At 49.3% G+C, this 23,494-nt stretch overlaps 1 protein-coding gene across 1 annotated transcript in view; it reads right to left on the bottom strand.

Moving 5' to 3' along the window:
- LOC144480480 (ras GTPase-activating-like protein IQGAP1) overlaps positions 1 to 14,802 on the bottom strand; it is a 52,916-nt gene extending 38,114 nt beyond the window's left edge. The window contains 7 exon segments of the mRNA XM_078199962.1: positions 919 to 1,082; positions 4,819 to 4,974; positions 6,631 to 6,839; positions 8,187 to 8,256; positions 13,364 to 13,435; positions 14,452 to 14,535; positions 14,635 to 14,802. Coding sequence (XP_078056088.1) covers positions 919 to 1,082; positions 4,819 to 4,974; positions 6,631 to 6,839; positions 8,187 to 8,256; positions 13,364 to 13,435; positions 14,452 to 14,535; positions 14,635 to 14,679 — 800 coding nt within the window. The 5' untranslated portion in view covers positions 14,680 to 14,802.
- Positions 14,803 to 23,494: the final 8,692 nt, after the last annotated feature.

Raw genomic sequence — 23,494 nt, 5'->3', positions numbered from 1 at the left:
TGGTCTGGCCTACATGTGACTCCAGAGCCACTGCAATGCCCTCTGAAATGGCCGGGTGCGACACTCAGTTTAAGGGCAATAAGTGTTGGCCCAGCCATATCCCATGAATGAATTTTAAAAATGCCAATCACAGACTTTGTTGCGGAAAGTCTGACCCTGATCCTAAGGTCATCAAACAAACTCCATGTCCATCTATCCTCTCATCACTGCTGGGGCACTGACCTCGCAGCAAACAGGTTGCGTTGAACAGTCAAACACCTCAGTCTGTACCTATCCCTTCAATCCCATTCCATAACCAAATATCTATCCAGCTCCTCTTTGAATGTGGGGGAGGAGACTGAGCTCAGCAGGAGGTCAGCCAGAGGGCCAGGAAAATTAGCACAGCAGCAGCAGCACCCTCACTGAAGACTGGCCGTCTCTGCATATACATGAAATAGACAGCGCAGACAAAGGTGGATGTTTCAAAGGTGGATGTTGATAATCTATCAACAGCTGAATGTCGTTGCTAACCACACTGAAACTGTAATAAAGATGAGATTAAGTGATCATTGTCTGAACGGACATTCCATCAATCCACCACTAAAGTTTATGACATTACCGATGGGACGCGATTAAACAGCTATTGTCTCGGGCCTACATCTTTGTATCATATGTAAATAATTTACTGGTGTGCGTGACTAGAAACAATTATTTTTACTAGACGTTGTGCCTGATTTTTAAAAAAAAGGCTGTCTGTATACAATTGGGCAGAGCAGACTGAAGAAGCCTTAGGAATTCACCAGTTCTCCTCTCCTTATCGATAAGAAGGGAATAAAGGATCAATCACTCACGAACACTACGTCCGAATATCTTTCGAACACCGACACCAGTAGATTATTTGGGATTGGGGAGGGAGGAGCAGGTGTGCGCAGGACATACTTGATTTCTTCCTGTAAGGCAGTTTTGAAGAGTTTCAACAGCAAATATTCCTCTCTCTGATTAGAGGCGTAATTATACAGCGTGAAAATGACCGAATCCATGAACTTGGTGGATTTGTTCTGGGGCATCTGAAAGATCAACTTGGCCAAGTAGGTGGGGTTAGTCTGCGGACAGAAAGAAAAACAGAATGAGACAGTGATTCCTGCACTCTTTAAACGGAACCATTTACTTTATGTCCAACATTTTCCCCTCCTCTCCTCCTGAACAACAGGTTCCACAGACACTGGCTGGAATTTTACCGGCATGCCAGCCCCAATTCCGGGGCGGGCGAGGCTCGGAGAACGGCATTCTCCCTTGGCCTTGGGCAGGATCGTATTAACCTCGGGCAACGTGCCGGTAAAATTTGGCCCAACGACTCGCTTGAGGACTCACCATTGAGTGAGCCACACACCATCGAGAAACTGACGCAAAACCCTTCCTCGAGAAAGGATGTACCTTCACAGAATCCCTACAGTGCAGAAAGAGACCATTCGGCCCATCAAGTCTGCACCGACCACAGTACCACTCAGGCCCTATTCCCATAACCCCATGCATTTACCCTAGCTAGTACCCCTGACACTAAGGGGCAATTTAGCATGGCCAATCCACCTAACCCGCACACCTTTGGAGTGCGGGAGGAAACCGGAGCACCTGGAGGAAACCCACACAGACACGGGAAGAACGTGCAAACTCCACTCAGACAGTGACCCCCAAGCCGGGAATCAAACCCGGGTCACTGGCGCTGTGAGGCAGCAGTGCAAACCGTGCTGTCCTCTATATTTCAATAGCACCTTCCTTCCACAACCTCAGGATGCTTCTGAGTTAATGAAATATTGTCTCCAAGTGCAGTCATTCTTGTGATGTAAGAAACGCAGCAGCTAATTTGCACGGAAATGTGATCAGGACCAGATCATCATCTTGTGATTCTGAACTGAGGGTTCAATATTCGTCAGGACACTGGAGAGAATGATCCCGTTCTTCGACAAAATCAGAGCCATGGGATCTTTAACATCCTCCTGACCAGGCAGATGGGACTCAGTTTCATGTCTCATCTGAAAGGGGCACCTCTGACAGTGCAGCACTCCCTCAGGACTGACTCTCTGACAGTGCGGCACTCCCTCAGCACTGACCCTCTGACAGTGCAGCACTTCCTCAGTACTGACCCTCTGACAGTGCGGCACTCCCTCAGCACTGACCCTCTGACAGTGCGGCACTCCCTCAGTACTGACCCACTGACAGTGTGGCACTCCCTCAGTACTGACCCACTGACAGTGCGGCACTCCCTCAGTACTGACCCTCTGACAGTGCGGCACTCCCTCAGTACTGACCCTCTGACAGTGCGGCACTCCCTCAGCACTGACCCTCTGACAGTGCAGCACTTCCTCAGTACTGACCCTCTGACAGTGCGGCACTCCCTCAGGACTGACTCTCTGACAGTGCAGCACTCCCTCAGGACTGACTCTCTGACAGTGCAGCACTCCCTCAGCACTGACCCTCTGACAGTGCAGCACTCCCTCAGTACTGACCCACTGACAGTGCGGCACTCCCTCATTACTGACCCTCAGACAGTGCAGCACTCCCTCAGTACTGACCCTCCGACAGTGCGGCACTCCCTCAGCACTGACCCTCTGACAGTGCAGCACTCCCTCAGCACTGACCCTCTGACAGTGCGGCACTCCCTCAGCACTGACCCTCTGACAGTGCAGCACTCCCTCAGTACTGACCCTCTGACAGCGCGGCACTCCCTCAGTACTGACCCTCTGACAGTGCGGCACTCCCTCAGTACTGACCCTCTGACAGTGCGGCACTCCCTCAGTACTGACCCTCTGACAGTGCGGCACTCCCTCAGTACTGATCCTCTGACAGTGCGGCACTCCCTCAGCACTGACCCTCTGACAGTGCAGCACTCCCTCAGCACTGACTCTCTGACAGTGCGGCACTCCCTCAGCACTGACCCTCTGACAGTGCAGCACTCCCTCAGCACTGACCCTCTGACAGTGCGGCACTCCCTCAGTACTGACCCTCTGACAGTGCGGCACTCCCTCAGTACTGACCCTCTGACAGTGCGGCACTCCCTCAGCATTGACCCTCTGACAGTGCGGCACTCCCTCAGCATTGACCCTCTGACAGTGCGGCACTCCCTCAGCATTGACCCTCTGACAGTGCGGCACTCCCTCAGCACTGACCCTCTGACAGTGCGGCACTCCCTCAGCACTGACCCTCTGACAGTGCGGCACTCCCTCAGTACTGACCCTCTGACAGTGCGGCACTCCCTCAGCACTGACCCTCTGACAGTGCGGCACTCCCTCAGCACTGACCCTCTGACAGTGCGGCACTCCCTCAGTACTGACCCTCTGACAGTGCGGCACTCCCTCAGTACTGACCCTCTGACAGTGCGGCACTCCCTCAGCACTGACCCTCTGACAGTGCGGCACTCCCTCAGTACTGACCCTCTGACAGTGCGGCACTCCCTCAGCACTGACCCTCTGACAGTGCGGCACTCCCTCAGCACTGACCCTCTGACTGTGCGGCACTCCCTCAGCACTGACCCTCTGACAGTGCGGCACTCCCTCAGCACTGACCCTCTGACAGTGCGGCACTCCCTCAGCACTGACCCTCTGACAGTGCGGCACTCCCTCAGCACTGACCCTCTGACAGTGCGGCACTCCCTCAGCACTGACCCTCTGACAGTGCGGCACTCCCTCAGCACTGACCCTCTGACAGTGCAGCACTCCCTCAGTACTGACCCTCTGACAGTGCGGCACTCCCTCAGCGCTGACCCTCTGACAGTGCGGCACTCCCTCAGCACTGACCCTCTGACAGTGCGGCACTCCCTCAGTACTGACCCTCTGACAGTGCGGCACTCCCTCAGTACTGACCCTCTGACAGTGCAGCACTCCCTCAGCACTGACCCTCTGACAGTGCAGCACTCCCTCAGTACTGACCCTCTGACAGTGCAGCACTCCCTCAGCACTGACCCTCTGACAGTGCGGCACTCCCTCAGTACTGACCCTCTGACAGTGCGGCACTCCCTCAGCACTGACCCTCTGACAGTGCGGCACTCCCTCAGCATTGCACCAGCTGATCCACCTGGGTTTTGTGTTCCAATCTCTGGAGCAGGACTTGGACCCGTACCCTTCAGAGATATGAGTGATACCCACTGAACCAAAGCTGGCAATAAACCCAGACACTGGCCCATGCACTTCATCAAACCGCACACTCAGGGGGACAATCCTCAAGGCGAGGGGAGGGAAGAGTGTACGTGCGGCTGTGAGAGGGGGTTAACTAGGTGGGGAGAGTCAGCGATGGGAGAGAGTATGTGGGGGCTCTCGGGGGGGTGGGGGGGGAATTAAATGGGTGGAGAGAGTCAGTGATGGGAGGAGAGTCAGTGATGGCGGAGTGTAGGTGGGGGCTGTGGGAGGGGATTGAACGGGTGGGGAGATTAAGTGATGGGGGTAGGAGAGTCAGTGATAGGGGAAAGTGTACATGGAGATGAGGGAGGGGGAATGGGGGGGGAGAGTCAGTGATGGGGGAGAGTGTACATGGGGATGTGGGAGGGGGAATGGGGGGGGAGAGTGTACATGGGGATGTGGGAGGGGGAATGGGGGGGGGGGAAGGGTGTACATGGGGATGTGGGAGGGGGAATGGGGGGGGAGAGTGTACATGGGGATGTGGGAGGGGGAATGGGGGGGGAGAGTGTACATGGGGATGTGGGAGGGGGAATGGGGGGGGAAGAGTGTACATGGGGATGTGGGAGAGGAAATGGGTGGAGAGTCAGTGTTTCTGTGATCTGGAGGAGAGGCTGGGTGATGGAGGTCTCGGGCAGACGGTTGGTGGGAAAGTCTCTGGCTGGAGCTTTACCTGTAGCAGGTAGAAGAGGTTCTGATAAGCCTCCAGCTTCATGCGTTTCTCTTTGCTCAGAGCCTTGAGGCCTCCTTTCTGTTTGTTCATCTGCATCATATCTGAAAGCTGCTCCTTGTTTTTCCGGGTCAGTTTCTTACTGTGTGACACCACTTCCTGTAAGACCAGAAAGAAAACCATTGTTGCCATGTAACTGTCAATCTGTCTCTGGAAATCAGCCCTTACCCGCCCCAATCTGACAATACCCATCTCCCCCCTCGCCCCCACCCCAATCTGACAATACCAATCTCCCCCCTCACCCCCACCCCAATCTGACAATACCAATCTCCCCCCTCACCCCCACCCCAATCTGACAATACCAATCTCCCCCCTCATACCATCCTGAATCCGTCACTACCAATCTCCCTCAAGCCCCGAATCCAACACTACCAGTCTCCCCCCCCTAGAATCTCTGCCTTTCGACCGGGGATTAGTGGAGGGGGCGGATCTCAGTTCAGGCATCCATATTCCCAAAGAGTAATTATTCTGGGAGTTTCACTGTATTCCCTTCACCCAGTTAAATATTCACAAGGTAGCATTCCCAATGTAACATTCCCACTCTTCTGTCCGGGGTAACATTCCCATAACCTGGGTGTTATTCTCAGAGCAATTATCCTGGTGCTTGGGAAGTTATTCCTGTTATCAGAGACTGTATCCCTGAATGGATATTCCTGTAACCTGGAAAGTTTGTCCCAGAGATGGAACGCCCAGTGCTGTCACTCTTGGTGCTGTTACCAGGAATAGTTTTCCCTGGAACCAAATCCTTGGGACAGATTCCTGCTATCCCAAAGTGATATTTCCATTACTAGGGACAGTATTCCCATGTTATTCCCAGAGTGATATTCCATTACCTGGACAATATTTCCATTATTCCCAGAGTGATGTTCTTGTTCCCAGGAATTGTATTTCTGGAGTGGTATCCCATTACCAGAGATGATATTCCCGTTATTCCCAGAGTGATATCCCCATTATTCCCAGATATTCCCATTCCCAGAGTGATATTCCCATTACCTGGGTCGATATTCCCATTATTCCCAGAGCAATATTCCCGTTATTCCCAGAGCGATATTCCCATTATTCCCAAGGTGATATTCCCAGAGCGATATTCCCATTATTCCCAAGGCGATATTCCTGTCATTCACAGGACGATATTCCCATCATTCACAGGACGATATTCCCGTCATTCACAGGACGATATTCCCGTCATTCACAGGGTGATATTCCCATCATTCCCAGAGCGAAATTCCCGTCATTCCCAGGGCGATAATCCCGTCATTCCTATAGTGATATTCCCATTATTCTCAGGGCGATATTCTCGTAATTCCCATAGTGATATTCCCGCTATTCCCAGGGCGATATTCCCATCATTCCCAGGGCGATATTCCAATCGTTCCCAGGGCGATATTCCCATCATTCCCAGGGCAATATTCCCATCATTCCTATAGTGATATTCCCATTATTCCCAGGGCAATATTCCCATCACAATATTCCCATCATTCCCATAGTGATATTCCCATCATTCCTGTAGTGATATTCCCGTCATTCCCAGAGCGATATTCCCGTCATTCCCAGAGCAATGTTCCCGTCATTCCCAGGGCAATGTTCCCGTCATTCCCAGGGCAATATTCCTGTTATCCCCGGGCGATATTCCCATTATTCCCAGGGTGATATTCCCATAATTCCTGGAGCGATATTCTCATTATTCCCTTGGCGATATTCCTATTTTTCCCACGGACTATATTCCCGTCATTCCCGTAGCGATATTCCCGTTACCTGCAGTGTAATCTTGTTCTTCACCAGCAGCCCGATCTTTATATCCATGGTGTTGAGGTCGTTTTCCAGCGATCCGTTGGATCGGATGCGAGTGACCACCTCCTCTCTCAGTCGCATCATTTCCAGCTCCTCCTGGAAGTCCTGATCGCTCTGATCGAGCAGGTGGACAAACTTCCTGACCACGGCCATCGGGGGCTGCTCCGCATTGACTGTCCGTGAGGAGACGAGAGGATGAGCAAGTGAGTGAGAAAGAGGGAGGCAAGTGGAGAGGAGAGGCAAACCAAACAAACGCATCTTCCCGCCAAACTGCGCTGGCTTTCAGAGATTTGTCGGGCCTGTGATCTGTGACTAAAATCCTGATGGCTCCAACAGTTAACCCTGAACTCCAGGGGTCACTGATGTTACTTTTCCTTGGTTCCTGCCTCTCCCTTTTCCATCCTATTTTCTCAATCCCACAACATTCCCTCTCCTCCCCTAGTTCCTAATTTCCCTCTTTACTCCTTCTCTCATGGAATCCCTGCAGTGCAGAAGGAGGCCATTTGGCCCATTGAATATGCAACAATCCCACCCAGGCCCTATCCGCGTAACTCCATGTATTTACCCTCGCTAATCCCCCCGACACTAAGGGACAACTTAACATGGCCAATGCACCCTAACCTGCACATCTTTGCACTGTGGGAGGAAACCGGAGCACCCGGAGGAAACCCATGCAGACGCGGGGAGAACGTGCAAACTTCACACAGACGGTGACCCAAGCTGGGAATCGAACCTGGGTCCCCAGCGCTGTGAGGCAGCAGTGCTAACCACTGTGCCACCCTCTCTCGACCAACTATTCTTTCTGAATTTCTCCTCTCCTTTGATCCAACAGGGCGGCACGGTGGGTTAGCACTGCTGCCTCACAGCGCCAGGGATCCAGGTTCGATTCCCGGCTTGGGTCACTGCCTGTGCGGAGTCTGCACGTCCTCCCCATGTCTGTGTGGGTTTCCTCCAGGTGCTCCGGTTTCCTCCCACAGTCCGAAAGATAAGACCATAAGACATTGGAGCAGAATTAGGCCACTCGGCCCATCGAGTCTGCTCCGCCATTCAATCATGGCTGATATTTTTCTCATCCCCATTCTGCTATCCACTGTGCCACCATACTGCCCTATTGGATCAAAGGAGGGAAGGAGAAATTCAAGAAGAATAGTTGGTCGAGAGAGGGTGGCACGGTGGTTCGCACTGCTGCCTCACAGCACCAGGGACCTGGGTTCAATTCCCGGCTTGAGCCTTTCGATGTGCAGGTTAGGTGGATTGGCCATGCTAAATTGCCCCTTAGTATCGGGGGGGTGAGCAGGGTAAATATGTGGGGTTACGGGGATAGGACCTGGTGGGATTGTGGTCGGTGCAGACTCGATGGGCTGAATGGCCTCCTTCTGCGCAGTAAGGATTCTACGGGTAATAATCCAGAAATAAGCTAACCACAGACGGTTTAGTAAAGTTACAATGAAGTATCACCGACAAGTGACCGGTGGTCACACAGGGTCTGATCCCGATACTCTCTCGGATTGGATACTCACTCAGAGTTTTGTAGTCGTCCCTGGCCTTGTTTGCTCTGATGAATGCCTGGATTTTAACAATGTCAGATTCCTGGAAATGAAAGAGGAGAAGAGGAGATAAATACTAACATCGGCAGACATGGCAGGAGAGTTAGAACCAGCGGTGAAATCCGCACAGGGAGGGGAGTGAGGAGACTGAGTGCGAGGGACAGGGGAGTCCAGTTACTGAGCTGCACGTACTTCAAGGGGAGGCAGACCTCTGACTGAGGGTTCCGAAGAAAAGTCAGATGGACTCGAAACTCTTGTTTCTCTCTCCACAGGTAAAGTTTTAAAATTTATTTATTAGTGTCACAGGCAGTCTTACATTAACACTGCAATGAAGTTACTGTGAAAATCCCCTAGTCACCACACTCCTGTTTGGGTACACTGAGAGAGAAGTTAGCACGGTCAATGCACCATAACCAACACATCTTTGGGCATTGAACAAGGGGCCAGCTTTAGTTCAGGCTCCAAATGAGGCCTTGACTTCTTGTTCAGCTGAAGAAAGGACTGGTATTTCTATAGCACCTTTCATGGCCTCAGGAGATCCCAAGGTGGTTTACAGCAATGAAGGACATTTTGGAATGTAGTGACTGTTGCAATGTTGGAAACATGGCAGACAATTTACAACAGCAAGTTCTGACAATCATCAATGGCCAGGTACCTGTTTAGTGACATTGATTCACAGTGCGGCACATTTACTCCACTAATCCCTCTAATTTACACATGTTGGGACACTAAGGAGCAATTTACCACGGCCAATGCACCTTAACCAGCACGTCTTTCGGACTGTGGGGGGAATCCCACGCAGACACGGGGAGAATGTGCAGACTCCACACTGACAGTGACTCAAGCCAGGAATCGAACCCGGGTCCCTGGCGCTGTGAGGCAGCAGTGCTAACCCGCTGTGCCACCGTGCCGCCTCTGCCAGATCTGCTGATTTTTCCCATTTCTGATTGAACACTCCTCTAGCCCCCTCTCCCACAAGTCACTCCACCGAACTGGCAAAAAGGTCTACCTATCACCCTGGCAACTTAAACGGATCAAGAGGGTCCCAGAGGCAGAGGGATGAGGCTGGCAGCTGTGGTTTGAGAGGAAGGTGCACTGAATGAGTTGGAGGGAAGGGTCCGATCCCACATTGTTCACCACTCGCATCTGATTTATTTCATTAGTGGGACCTGCGGGTCGCTGGCGGCACGGTGGCACAGTGGGTTAGCACTGCTGCCTCACAGCGCCAGGGACCCGGGTTCGATTCCTGGCTTGGGTCACTGTCAGTGTGGAGATTGCACATTCTCCCCGTGTCTGCGTAGGTTTCCTCCCACAGCCCAAAAGACGTGCTGGTTAGGTGCATTGGCCGTGCTAAATTGCCCCTTAGTGTCCTGGGATGCATAGGTTAGAGGGATTAGCGGGCCTGAGTGGGATTGTTGTTGGTGCAGACTCAATGGGCCGAATGGCCTCCTTCTGCACTGTAGGGTTTCTATGATTCTATTGCCCATCCTTAGTTGTCCTTGAGAAGGTAGTGCTGAACGGAGTGGCTTGCTAGGCCATTTAGAATCATAAACTCCCTACAGTGGAGAAGGAGGCCATTCAGCCCATTGAGTCTGCACCAACCACAATGCCAACCTGGCCTTATCCCCTTAACCCCAACTATTTACCCTGCTAATCCCCCTGACACTAAGGGGCAATTCAGCATGGTCAATCCACCTAACCTGCACGTCTTTGGAGCGTGGGAGGAGACCGGAGCACCTGGAAGGAAACCCACGCAGACACGGGGAGAACGTGCAAACTCCACACAGGCAGTGACCCAAGCCAGGAATTGAACCCGGGTCCTGGTGCTGAGAGGCAGCGGTGCTAACCACTGTGACGTCCTCCTATAGGGATAGTTCTTTCAAAGAGCCAACACAAGCACAATGGACGAATGGCCTCTTTCTGTGGTGTAGAGTTCCAGGATTTTAAGAAGTAGTTGAAGTGAGTTCAATCACATCGCAGCATTTACAAGTAAATCAGTAATAACTAGAGGAGGATGTTAAAGGGTAGGGGGAAAGATTACTGGAAGATCCAGAGCTCGTTCAATGGATTAAATCACACGGCAAGCCTTGTGCTGGCTGCTGTTCTTGTAGTTGATGAGGAGTTAATGAATCTCAGGCAATTTTTGAATGATTGTAACTTACATTCTGCAGGGGTTTGATAGGTTAGATGCTGAGAGATTGTTTCTGTTGGTCGGGGAATCTGAAACACGGGGCCATAGTCTCAGGATACGGGCTGATCATTTTGGACTGAGATGAGGAGAAATGTCTTCACTCAGAGGGTTGTGAATCTTTGGAATTCTCTCCCCCAGAGAGTTGTGGATTCTCCTTTGTTGAATAGATTGAAGGCTGGAGTAGACGGATTATTGGTCTCTCAGGGAATTATGGGATATGGGGAGTGGGCAGGAAAATGGAGTTGAAGCCCGAGATCAGTCATGATCGTACCGAATGACAGAGCAGGCTGGATGGGCCGAATGGTCTACTATTCCTATTTCTTGTGATTATTTCATGTGTCTGTAATGACTTCAATCAGGCCATTGAGGGCAGCCTATTGGAGTATGAGCTCCCTGATTAAGGAGTGAAGGGAGTGTGCGGTGTCCGAGGGCACCGTTGATGCCTTCCGTGCCCGCTGGGCACCGCAGGGGCTGGGGTGTATTACTGACCCCTTTAATCACGTTTTAATTTGATGTTTTAAGTTTCCTTTCCACTTTTTTTTGTTTCGGGCGGTTCCCCTCCTTTTAGGGAGCTGCTCCTTTTGAGTCGTCCTGAAGTTAATTTGATTTTGTTTATTTGGTTGGACAACAAAAGATGTCCCGGATTAAGGATCCAATTGATGGGCCAATCAGGGAGCCTTTTCCTTGTATTTAACCAGGAGTGTCAGTTGCTCTGGCACTCCCGAAGGTAGACTGCTGACTGTGAGCACTCCGTGTACCGCTGTTGGATTTCGGTGAAGGGACTTCTGCCTCTGAAGACTTATTACAGTATCCAGTAACTGACAATGTCTTGTCAAGAGGAAGAAGGAAGCGTATGTTAGGTTGAGAAAACAAGGTTCAGTTGGCTCGATGGAGGGTTACAAGTTAGCAAGAAATGAGCTGAAAAAGGGGCTTAGGAGAGCTAGGAGGGGGCATGAGAAGTCCTTGGCAGGTCGGATCAAGGAAAACCCCAAGGCTTTTTACTCTTATGTGAGGAATAAAAGAATGACCAGGGTGAGGCTGGGGCCGGTCAAGGACGGCAGTGGGAATTTGTGCATGGAGTCAGAAGAGATAGGAGAGGTGATGAATGAATACTTTTCTTCGGTGTTCACCAAGGAGAGGGGCCATGTTTTTGAGGAAGAGATGGTGTCACAGGCTGATAGGCTGGAGGAAGTAGATGTTCGGAGGGAAGATGGACTAGCAGTTTTGAATAAACTGAAGGTTGATAAGTCCCCTGGGCCTGATGAAATGTATCCTAGGATTCTTTGGGAGGCAAGGGATGAGATTGCAGAGCCTTTGGCATTGATCTTTGCGTCCTCACTGTCCACGGGGATGGTGCCAGAGGACTGGAGAGTGGCGAATGTGGTTCCTCTGTTTAAGAAAGGGAATAGAAATGACCCTGGTAATTATAGACCGGTTAGTCTTACTTCGGTGGTCGGTAAGTTGATGGAAAAGGTCCTTAGGGATAGGATTTACGACCATTTAGAAAGATGCAGCTTAATCCGGGTTAGTCAGCACGGATTTGTGAAGGGCAAGTCTTGCCTCACAAATTTGATAGAATTTTTTGAGGAGGTAACTAAGTGTGATGATGAAGGTAGTGCAGTTGATGTCATATACATGGATTTTAGTAAGGTATTTGATAAAGTCCCCCACGGTCGGCTTATGAAGAAAGTAAGGATGTGTGGGATAGAGGGAAGTTTGGCCGATTGGATAGGTAACTGGCTATCTAACAGAAGACAGAGGGTGGTGGTGGATGGAAAATTTTCGGACTGGAAACCGGTTACCAGCGGAGTGCCACAGGCATCAGTGCTTGGTCCTCTGCTATTTGTAATTTTTATAAATGACTTGGAGGAGGGGGCAGAAGGGTGGATCAGTAAATTTGCTGATGACACCAAGATTGGTGGAGTAGTGGATGAGGTGGAGGGCTGTTGTAGGCTGCAAAGAGATATAGATAGGATGCAGAGCTGGGCTGAAAAATGGCAAATGGAGTTTAACCCTGACAAATGCGAGGTGATTCATTTTGGTAGGACAAATTCAAATGTGGATTACAGGGTCAAAGGTAGGGTTCTGAAGAACGTGGAGGAACAGAGAGATCTTGGGGTTCATATCCATAGATCTCTGAAGGTTGCCACTCAAGTGGATAGAGCCGTGAAGAAGGCCTATAGTGTGTTGGCGTTCATTAACAGGGGGTTTGAGTTTAAGAGCCGTGGGGTTATGCTGCAACTGTACAGGACCTTGGTGAGACCACATTTGGAATATTGTGTGCAGTTCTGGTCACCTCACTACAAGAAGGATGTGGAGACACTGGAAAGAGTGCAAAGGAGATTTACCAGGATGCTGCCTGGTTCGGAGGGTAGGTCTTATGAGGAAAGGTTGAGGGAACTTGGGCTTTTCTCTTTGGAGCGGAGGAGGTTGAGAGGAGACTTGATAGAGGTTTATAAGATGATGAGGGGGATAGATAGAGTGAACGTTCAAAGACTATTTCCTCGGGTGAATGGAGCGGTAACTAGGGGGCATAACTATAGGGTTCATGGTGGGAGATATAGGAAGGATGTCCGAGGTAGGTTCTTTACGCAGAGAGTGGTTGGGGTGTGGAATGGACTGCCTGCAGGGATAGTGGAGTCAGAAACTTTAGGAACATTTAAGAAGCTATTGGATAGGCACATGGAGTACTTTGGGATGATAGGGAGGAAATAGCTTGATCTGGGTTACAGACAAAGCTCGGCACAACATCGTGGGCCGAAGGGCCTGTTCTGTGCTGTACTGTTCTATGTTCTATGTTACCATACCAGGTGGTTTCTCATTACAGTTGGTGAACATTTATACACTGCAGGTCTTACATTTTACTCTCTCTTGTGTCTTTACACAATAAAGCTGGTTTAAAATCCCAGACCTCCGTGGGAGTGGTGTCATTAACGATATAACAGATAGCAACACTCACATGATCCTTGAAATATTTCAGCCGATCCTGGTACTTCTTTTTAGCCTGGTGCATCCGTACTAACGACTGAATCTGTGCCAGAAATAGATAGGAAAAGTGGGAAAGTGTGTGAGAGAGAGAGACGGGGAGGGGAGGGGAGGGGTGGGGGGTGAGCAGAGAGAGAGGAGGGGGACAGAGAGAGCGGAGGGGGACAGAGAGAGAGAGGAGGGGGACAGAGAGAAAGGAGGGGGACAGAGAGAGAGGAGGGGGACAGAGAGAGAGGAGGGGGACAGAGAGAGAGGAGGGGGACAGAGAGAGAGAGAGAGAGCGCGAGAGAGGGGGGACAGAGAGAGGGGGGCAGAGAGATAGAGAGAGAGGTGGGGGGCAGAGAGACAGAGAGAGGGGGAGACAGAGAGAGAGAGGGGAGAATGAGAGAGAGGGAGATAGGGAGACGGGGGGGGGGGGGGTGGGGAGAGGAGACAGAGAGAGAGAGAGAGACCGAGAGAGAGATACAAAAAGAGAGAGAGAGAATGAATGATGGGAGAGGGAGATATAAGAGTAAATTGAGCGGGAGGAAAAGAAGAAGGGGGAAGATGGAGTGAGAGAGAGGTGAAAGTGAGAAAGGTATAGCGACCGAATGAATGGGTGAAAAAAGGGGGAAAGTGAGACAGGGAAAGAGAGAGAGAAAGAGTAAGAGGAGGAGAAAGAAAGACAAGAAGAAAGGGGAAGAGACAAAAAAACTGGTTTAAGCATGATTGGCTGTTTTGCAAACAACAATGAGCGGGGGAGGGCTGGTCCGAGTAACATCGGAGACCAACCTCACCCACACTGGCAATGGGTGTGTACCAACGGCCAGTGTGTACACATGGCACTCAATGTATCTGAGGGGCAGCATTGTACACGTGACATTGAGTGCATTCCAGAGGACATGTACAAACTGGGCACAGACATACACCGATGTCTGACGTGTTGTGGACAAGTTGGGCCGAAGGGCCTGTTTCCATGCTGTAAACCTTTGTCGGTAAAGAAATTCTCTGAATAATTCACTAAAGAGACAATTTCCTGATCTCGAAATCCAAGTTGAATTCAAACAGCAGATGTTACTTTACCTTCATAGCCGAGGCAGTGTTGTCCTTGAGGTATTGAAGCCTGTTCTTGTAGGCCTGCTTTTGCTTGTGACCTCGCCAGTGAGACTGTGAAAATAAGTGGCCACGATTACATCCCACAGACAACGGAATACATTTTAAATTTTGTGCATTAAATTCTTCCCCAAAATGTCGACTCATTCTTACCTGAATGGTTCGGATTGCTGGCTGCTGTTTCTTCAAGAAATTCATTCGATCCGAGTATTCTCGCCGCACCAGGTAACCGCGGCAACGCGCCTGCAACTTGGTGATGAGGCTCTCGTTGGCGACCCACAGCTGCTCTCGATTATAGGCAGTGGTAACTCCCGAAATCGTCGACTGTGGGGTGTAGGAGAGAGAGACAAGCTGGTTACAACGGAGGGGAAGAGGGAAAAAGGGAGAGGGAGAGCGAGGGTGGGAGTGAGATAGGGAGAGAGAGAGTGAGGGAGGGGGGAGAGAGAGAGACAAAGCTCTGACAAAGGGTCACCTAGATTCAAAACCTTGGCTCTATTCTCTCCTCACAGATGCTCTCAGACCTGCTGAGATTTTCCAGCATTTTCTGTTTTTGTTTCAGATTCCAGCATCCATAGTATTTGGCCTTTATCTTGCATTTACAGATGCACCATAGAAAGCATTCTTTCTGGTTGCATCACAGCTTGGTATGGGCTCCTGCTCTGCCCAAGACTGCAAGGAACTACAAAAGGTCATGAATGTAGCCCAATCCATCACGCAAACCAGCCTCCCATCCATTGACTCTGTCTACACTTCCCACTGCCTTGGAAAAGCAGCCAGCATAATTAAGGACCCCGGACGCACCCCGGACATTCTCTCTTCCACCTTCTTCCATCGTGAGAAAGATACAAAAGTCTGAGATCACGCACCAACCGACTCAAGAACAACTTCTTCCCTGCTGCTGTCAGACTTTTGAATGGACCTACCTCACATTAAGTTGATCTTTCTCTACACCCTAGCTATGACTGTAACATTACATTCTGCACTCTCTCCTTTCCTTCTCTATGAAGGGTATGCTTTGTCTGTATAGCGCGCAAGAAACAATACTTTTCACTGTATGTTAATACATGTGACAATAATAAATCAAATCAAATCAAAAAGCTTTTCACAATCATTGGACATCCCAGAGCTCTTAGCGTCATAGAGTCATATAGGTTTACAGCATGGAAACTGACCCTTCAGCCCAACTTATCCATGCCGCCCTTTTTTTTAAACCCCAAAGCTAATCCCAATTGCCCGCATTTGGCCCATATCCCTCTATACCCATCGTACCCATGTAACTGTCTAAATGCTTTTTATAAGAAAAAATTGTACCCGTCTCTACTACTGCCTCTGGCAGCTTGTTCCAGACACTCACCATCTTCTGTGTGAAACAATTGCCCCTCTGGACACTTTTGTTTCTCTCCCCTCTCACCTTAAACCTATGCCCTCTAGTTTTAGACTCCCCTACCTTTGGGAAAAGATATTGACTATCTAGCTGATCTGTGCTGATTATTTTATAGACCTCTATAAGATCACCCCTCAGCCTCCTACGCTACAGAGAAAAGAGTCCCAGTCTATCCAGCCTCTCCTTATAACTCAAACCATCAAGTCCCGGTAGCATCCTTGTAAATCTTTTCTGCACTCTTTTTAGGTTAATAATATCCTTTCTATAATAGGGTGACCAGAACTGTACACAGTATTCCAAGTGTGGCCTCACCAATGTCTTGTACAACCTCAACAAGACGTCCCAACTCCTGTATTCAATGTTCTGACCAATGAAACCAAGCATGCTGAATGCCTTCTTCACCACTCTGTCCACCTGTGACTCCACTTTCAAGGAGCTATGACCCTGTACCCCTAGATCTCTTTGTTCTGTAACTCTCCCCAAGGCCCTACCATTAACTGAGTAAGTCCTGCCCTGGTTCAATCTACCAAAATGCATCACCTTCCATTTATCTAAATTAAACCACCAGTGAAGTACTTTTGAACAGTCATCGTTTTTAATATAGAAAATGCAGCGGCCAATGTATGCACTGCAAACTCTAACAAACAGCAATGTGATAATGGCCAGATCAGGATGGATTGAGGGATAACTATCGACCAGGACATGAGCAATAGCTCCTCTCTGTTCTTTGAAAGAGTCTCATGGGACCATTACATCCACTCAAGCATGTCGAGGCCTCAACCGGGCCTCGGTTTAAGCACCTCATCCAAAAGGAGGCACCTCCGACAGTGCCGCACTCCCTCAGTACTGCACTGGGACTGTCACTCTTTGATGTTTGTGCTCAAGCCCTGGAGCGGGCCTTGAACATGGAACCTTGTGACAAAGACACGGGAGTGATACCCACGGTGCCCGGGCTGATACACACGAGGTCACTTTTGGCCGTTTGGGTTTAAAGAGCCGGTGGAAGGTCTGGGAAGGGAAGACCGAGGGAGGGGAAGCTGTGTGGCAAAGCTGAGATCCTGGGAAACGGCAAACTAGAGGCAATTATTCCAATGGAGGGAGTCTAAGGAAGAGTGGGAAGGGCATAGGATTTGGAGGGAGAGAAGAAGTTGAGGAAAATTCAAGGTGGACCCTGAGCAGAACGCGCAAATCCACCCAACTCTCAATTTGTGAAGTGGGTTTTAAATAAATCACAAGGAAAGGTTGGGATCGCGCTGTGCTCCGTACCTGGATTTCCTCCTTGCTCAATTGTGAGTTGTTCTGGATAAAGTCGGACGGCTGCTCCCAGCTCCCTTGCTTCGTCACCAGGTTGTAATAATAATGGTAGCCTCCCTTCACCCAGTGTCTGACCCATTGGCTGCTATTGTCACCTGCAGGTCAAAGGGTAAAGGTTAAAGGAACACATTACTGTTTGCACCACTATACCACAGACCAACACACTCAATGCCGAACACCAACATGACTCTTCCTTCACTGTCCCTGGGTCCTGGACACCACTTTATCCTGGATTGTGGCCGGCACGGTGGGACAGTGGGTTAGCGCTGCTACCTCACAGCGCCAGGGAGCCGGGTTCGATTCCAGCCTCGGGTCACTGTCTGTGCGGAGTCTGCACATTCTCCCCATGTCTGCGTGGGTTTCCTCCGAAGATAGGCAGGTGAGATGGATTGACCATGCCTAAATTGCCTCTTAGTGTCCCAGGATGCGCAGGTTAGGTGGATTGGCCATGGTAAGTGCGTGGGATTATAGGAATAGCAAGGAGAGGCAGAATGCTCTTTCTGAGAGTTGGTGCAGACTTGGTGGGCTGAATGGCCTCCTTCTGCACAGCAGGGATTCTATGGTTTTTGTGTGACTGGCCATCCATCCTCTAAACACATAGAATCATACAGTCCAGAAGGAGGCCATTCGGCCCATCCCCAGTCTGCACCGACCACAACCCCACTCAGGCCCTATCCCCGTAACCCCATGCATTTACCCTAGCTAGTCCCCCTGACACTAAGGGGCAATTTAGGATGACCAGTCCACCTAATCTGCACATCTTTGGACACCAAGGGCAATTTAGCACGGTCAATGCACCTAACCCGCACATCTTTGGACTGTGGGAGGAAACCGGAGCACCCGGAGGAAACCCACGCAGACACGGGGAGAACGTGCAGACTCCACACAGACAGCGACCCGAGCCGGGAATCGAACCCGGGTCCCTGGCGCTGTGTGGCAGCAGTGCTCACCCACTGTGCCACCGTGCCACCCACGTGGAGTTTTCATCAGTGACCAATCGGTGTACGGCAACTGTGGCATAGTGACCACCATCCAGTGATGTCCAGTGTCACAACCGCCCAATGAAAATGCTCGGATTGAGTCAGTGGGGGTAAGGATGTCTTCAAGCTGTGTGTGAGTTCAGAAGAGATATCTCCTTCTGGCGGAGCTCCTGCCTCTGGATAAATCCAATTCCAGGAGTTAAGCCGTGTTTTGGGACAAGTTTCTGTGATTATGCTCACTGTGGTATGGAAGCAGCACTGGGCCACACACAACATACAGGGGCAGCTGCAGATAAACCTTTGTCCATTCTCACAATGTAGCGTCACGGGCAAGGCTGGTAGTTATTACCCAACCCGTATTTGCCCTGGAGATGGCAGTGTAGAGTCTCCTGGTTTGAAACAGAGCCACTTTTGGGGCCAACCTCTGGAGCAACCCATATTACTGTGGGACTGGAGTCACATGTAAACCAGAGTGGGTAACAGGGCAGATTCCCTCCTTTAGGGATGACAGTGAACCAGATGGCTTCACAGTCACTCTCATTGATTTCAGATTTCCAGATAAAGGCGTGGGGTTACGGAGATAGGGCCTGGGTGGGATTGTTTTCGGTACAGGCTCGATGGGCTGAATGGCCTCTTTCTGTACTGTAGGGATTCTATGATGTGTTTTGAAACAGAATTCGAATTCTCAAACCGGGTCGCCTGGAAGTGGATTTCATCGCAGCAATTCGCCTCTGGTTAACACTCGCTCCCGAGTTCCGGCTGCTCGATTCTGCTCCAAACGGCAAACAAAGGCTACCGGACGCAGCGGCACTCGACAGGATCGCACCAATGCCGCGACACAGGAAACCTCGCAGGGTTTGATCACACAGGGAATGACACCAGTACCGGAGGAGGAGCCCTTCGCTTACCTTCCAACTTCTTGGCTTGCTTGGCTTCGGTCAGCTCCTGCCGGTAGACGTCATCACACTCCGAGGTGACTCCGTACAATCCAACATCAGGGGATCTCAGAGCACTCAGTATCTGCGCCGTGTTTCCACTGTCCACTGCTTCATTGATAGTCAGAATCCCCAGGGAAACTAGACAGGTTAGAGAGAGAGAGAGAGGGAGACCAAATCAAATGGCGGTAGCAGCAGGTAAAGAGCAGACAGGGGTGGCTCAGTGTCACCGTCATCTCAGGTATGATGATACTGTGCCTTTAAGAAATATATTTTAGTCATGTTTCTGCGCGGGATTATTTCTAGCAGTCCCTTCAGGGTGTGGCGACAAGGGGATTTTCATAGTAACTTCATTGGAGTGTGAATTGTAAGCCTACTTGTGACTAATAAACTTTTCCATTTTATTGGTACCATTCTATCTACAATCAGTTTCCTTGGTTAAACATGACCTACCATACACAAAGCCATGTTGACTCTCCCTAATAAGTCCCTGTCTATCCAAATATTTGTAGATCCTATCTCTTAGTACTCCTTCCAATAATTTACCTACTACTGACGTCAAACTTACCGGCCTATAATTTCCCACATTACTTTTTGAGCCTTTTTTAAACAACGGAACAACATGAGCTGTTACTGCAGCAGCATAATTGCTTCTAATTGATAGAATGTTGGTTTTAATCTGAACTAATGCTGCTCTGCTGTTTTCCCCAGGGATTTAGAAGAGTAGGGCGTGATTGGGATGATTGATAGGCATGGTCACGTGATGGGGTGAAGCTAGGCTTGAACAGAATATTTAAGCTGAGATGCTGCTTTTGTGTTGAGAGAGAGAGAGAGAGAGAGAGCAGTGTTTGTCTTTTCCCCTCTCTGAAGTCTGGAAGCTGCAGGAACTAAGGTTCTTAACAAAACTTCTCTATAGTTTTGCTGTTTTGAGGATATATCCTTCTCTGGAAACTGCTGTCTGGATCTCTGTCCAGAAGTGTTAGAAAGGGGAGGAGGTGCTTGCTGTCTTGAGGCAAATCAGAGTAGATAAATCCCCAGGACCTGACAGGATATTCCCTCGGACCGTGAAGGAGACTCGCGTTGAAATTGCAGGGGCCCTGGCAGGTATATTTAAAATGTCGGTATCCACGGGTGAGGTGCCGGATGATTGGAGGATAGTTCATGTTGTTCCGTTGTTTAAAAAAGGCTCAAAAAGTAATGCGGGAAATGATAGGCCGGTAAGTTTGACGTCAGTAGTAGGTAAATTATTGGAAGGAGTACTAAGAGATAGGATCTACAAATATTTGGATAGACAGGGACTTATTAGGGAGAGTCAACATGGCTTTGTGCGTGGTAGGTCATGTTTAACCAATCTATTAGAGTTTTTCGAGGAGGTTACCAGGAAAGTGGATGAAGGGAAGGCAGTGGATGTTATCTACATGGACTTCAGTAAGGCCTTTGACAAGGGAGGTTAGTTAGGAAGGTTCAGTCGCGAGGTATACATGGAGAGGTAGTAAATTGGATTAGACATTGGCTCAATGGAAGAAGCCAGAGAGTGGTAGTGGAGGATTGCTTCTCTGAGTGGAGGCCTGTGACTAGTGGTGTGCCACAGGGATCAGTGCTGGGTCCATTGTTGTTTGTCATCTATATCAATGATCTGGATGATAATGTGGTAAATTGGATCAGCAAATTTGCTGATGATACAAAGATTGGAGGTGTAGTGGACAGTGAGGAAGGTTTTCAAAGCTTGCAGAGGGATTTGGACCAGCTAGAAAAATGGGCTGAAAAATGGCAGATGGAGTTTAATGCAGACAAGTGTGAGGTATTGCACTTTGGAAGGACAAACCAAGGTAGAACATACAAAGTAAATGGTAGGACACTGAAGAGTGCAGTAGAACAGAGGGATCTGGGAATACAGATACATAATTCCCTAAAAGTGGCGTCACAGGTAGATAGGGTCGTAAAGAGTGCTTTTGGTACATAAATAAATCAAAGTATTGAGTATAAGAGTTGGAATGTTATGGTGAGGTTGTATAAGACATTGGTGAGGCCGAATTTGGAGTATTGTGTGCAGTTTTGGTCACCTAATTACAGGAAGGATATTAATAAGATTGAAAGAGTGCAGAGAAGGTTTACAAGGATGTTGCCGGGACTTGAGAAACTGAGTTGCAGAGAAAGGTTGAATAGGTTAGGACTTTATTCCCTGGAGCGTAGAAGAATGAGGGGAGATTTGATAGAGGTGTATAAAATTATGATGGGTATAGATAGAGTGAATGCAAGCAGGCTTTTTCCACTGAGGCTAGGGGAGAAAAAAACTAGAGGACATGGGTTAAGGGGGAAAAGTTTAAAGCGAATATTAGGTGGGGGCTTCTTCACACAGAGAGTGGTGAGAGTGTGGAATGAGCTGCCAGATGAAGTGGTGAATGCAGGCTCACTTTTAACATTTAAGAAAAACTTGGACAGGTACATGGATGAGAGGGATGTGGAGGGATATGGTCCAGGTGCAAGTCAGTGGGACTAGGCAGAAAAATGGTTCGGCACAGCCAAGAAAGGCCAAAAAGCCTGTTTCTGTGCTGTAATGTTCTATGGTTCTAAATCTAGCACCACGTGAGCTTATTTGTTTGGTGTGCTAACTAATTCTGAAGAAGGATGTTGTCTATGGGGGATAATGCTTCTAATTGGAACAATAGAGATAGCTAGTTGTTACGAATTATACATTGTCATGTTTAAGCATTTTAATTGGTAAAAGTTAGACTCATTCTTTTTGTTATATTCTACCTGTGAACTTAAATAAAGTTTTGATGAAAGCTTCCCAATGGGCGACTGGAATCATACCTGGAGTGAAACACCTTCAGCTCACCCCAATAGAAACATAGAAAAACAGAAACTAGAATCAGGAGGAGGCCATTCGGCCCTTCGAGCCTGCTCCGCCATTCACTTTGATCATGGCTGATCATCGAATTCAATATCCTGATTCCCCCTCTTCCCCCCCCTATCCCTCGATCCCTTTAGCCCCAAGAGCTATATCTAATTTCTTCTTGAAATCACACAATGTTTTGGCCTCAATTACTTTCTGTGGGAGTGAATTCCACACATTCAACACTCTCTGGGTGAAGAAATTTCTCCTCACCTCAATTTGAAAAGGTTTACCCCTTACCCTCAAACTATGACCCCCTATTCTGGACATCCCCACCCCATTGGGCATGCCAAAATCAAATGTAAAAGTTAGGGTCCAGGCTAACTTTACAAAATACCTTGGCGTTTCTGATCTGCTCCTTAACACAGGGTTCTGATCTCTGGATGATACATCTCTGGATGATACAAACCAATTAAGAAGCAGCCGTTCCCACTGGGGCTCTGGTTCCAGTACTGAGCCCCTCGGCCCAGGACGATTCTCGGCTTAGTGACTGATCGCTGTAATTTGAGTGCTTCAACCGGTTTCCATCAGCCAGAGCTTCTGGTCCCAACAGCTCATGTGGAGAGTATGGTGAGTGCACTCAATAGTGTTAATGCAGTACGTGCTTGTGAGTGTGTGTTAAAAAAAAATTATTTCACAGAGTGTGGGCATCACACATGCTCCCTAGGTCAGCATTTATCACCCACCCTTAATTGCCCTCAAAGGTGGTGGTGAGCCAGCTTCCTGAATCACTGAAGAGTCCGTGTGGTGTTGCTACACCAACAGTGTCAGTTCATTTGAGTGTGTGTGTGTGTGTTTGTGTTAGTGAGCGAGCGCGGCACTGTGTTAGCGAGCGCGTGTGTGCACTAGTGAGAGTATCATTGCACACGAGTGTGAGAGTTGGTGTGGCCAACAGGTAAGGATGGGATCAGTGTGTGCCTGCTGCCCTGAACTCCATCCATTCACCCTGAACTCTATCACCGAGTCTGGGGCCAGTGCTTGGACATTACAGCCGCACTCTTGGGAAGACATTCGGAGACAGGTTTTTTCTATTGGTCCCTAGCAAACCAGAAAAAGAGAGAGATTTATTTTGGGGTATAAACACATTTTGAAGTGTGGTCTGCCAGGTATATTTCACACAAACACGAGAGAGGAGGCAGCAGAAACTCACATTTCTCAGCGTCCTGGGTGTCCTTGTTGGATTTCCAGATGGTATCCTGGATCTCATCGAGCCAGAGCACAGCAGAGTCATCCTGGGTCTCCTGTGGAGAGTCAAAATCATCAGTGGTTGCATCCTCCGACCTGCCCAGCTGCTTGTAGCAAACTGCAAATTCATTAGTAAATAAAAACTTAGTCATAGTCCTGGGAACTACAGGCCGGTGAGCCTCACATCTGTGGTGGGTAAGTTGTTGGAAGGTATTTTAAGAGACAGGATCTACAGGCATTTAGAGACGCAAAGACTGATTAGGGACAGTCAGCATGGCTTTGAGAGTGGAAAATCATGTCTCATGAATTTGATTTGAGT

This window comes from Mustelus asterias, chromosome 29, assembly GCF_964213995.1.
Source record: "Mustelus asterias chromosome 29, sMusAst1.hap1.1, whole genome shotgun sequence".
Classification (NCBI taxonomy): domain Eukaryota; kingdom Metazoa; phylum Chordata; class Chondrichthyes; order Carcharhiniformes; family Triakidae; genus Mustelus; species Mustelus asterias.
Note: the sequence above shows the minus strand (reverse complement) of the source record. Positions and strands in the feature narration are given on the sequence as shown.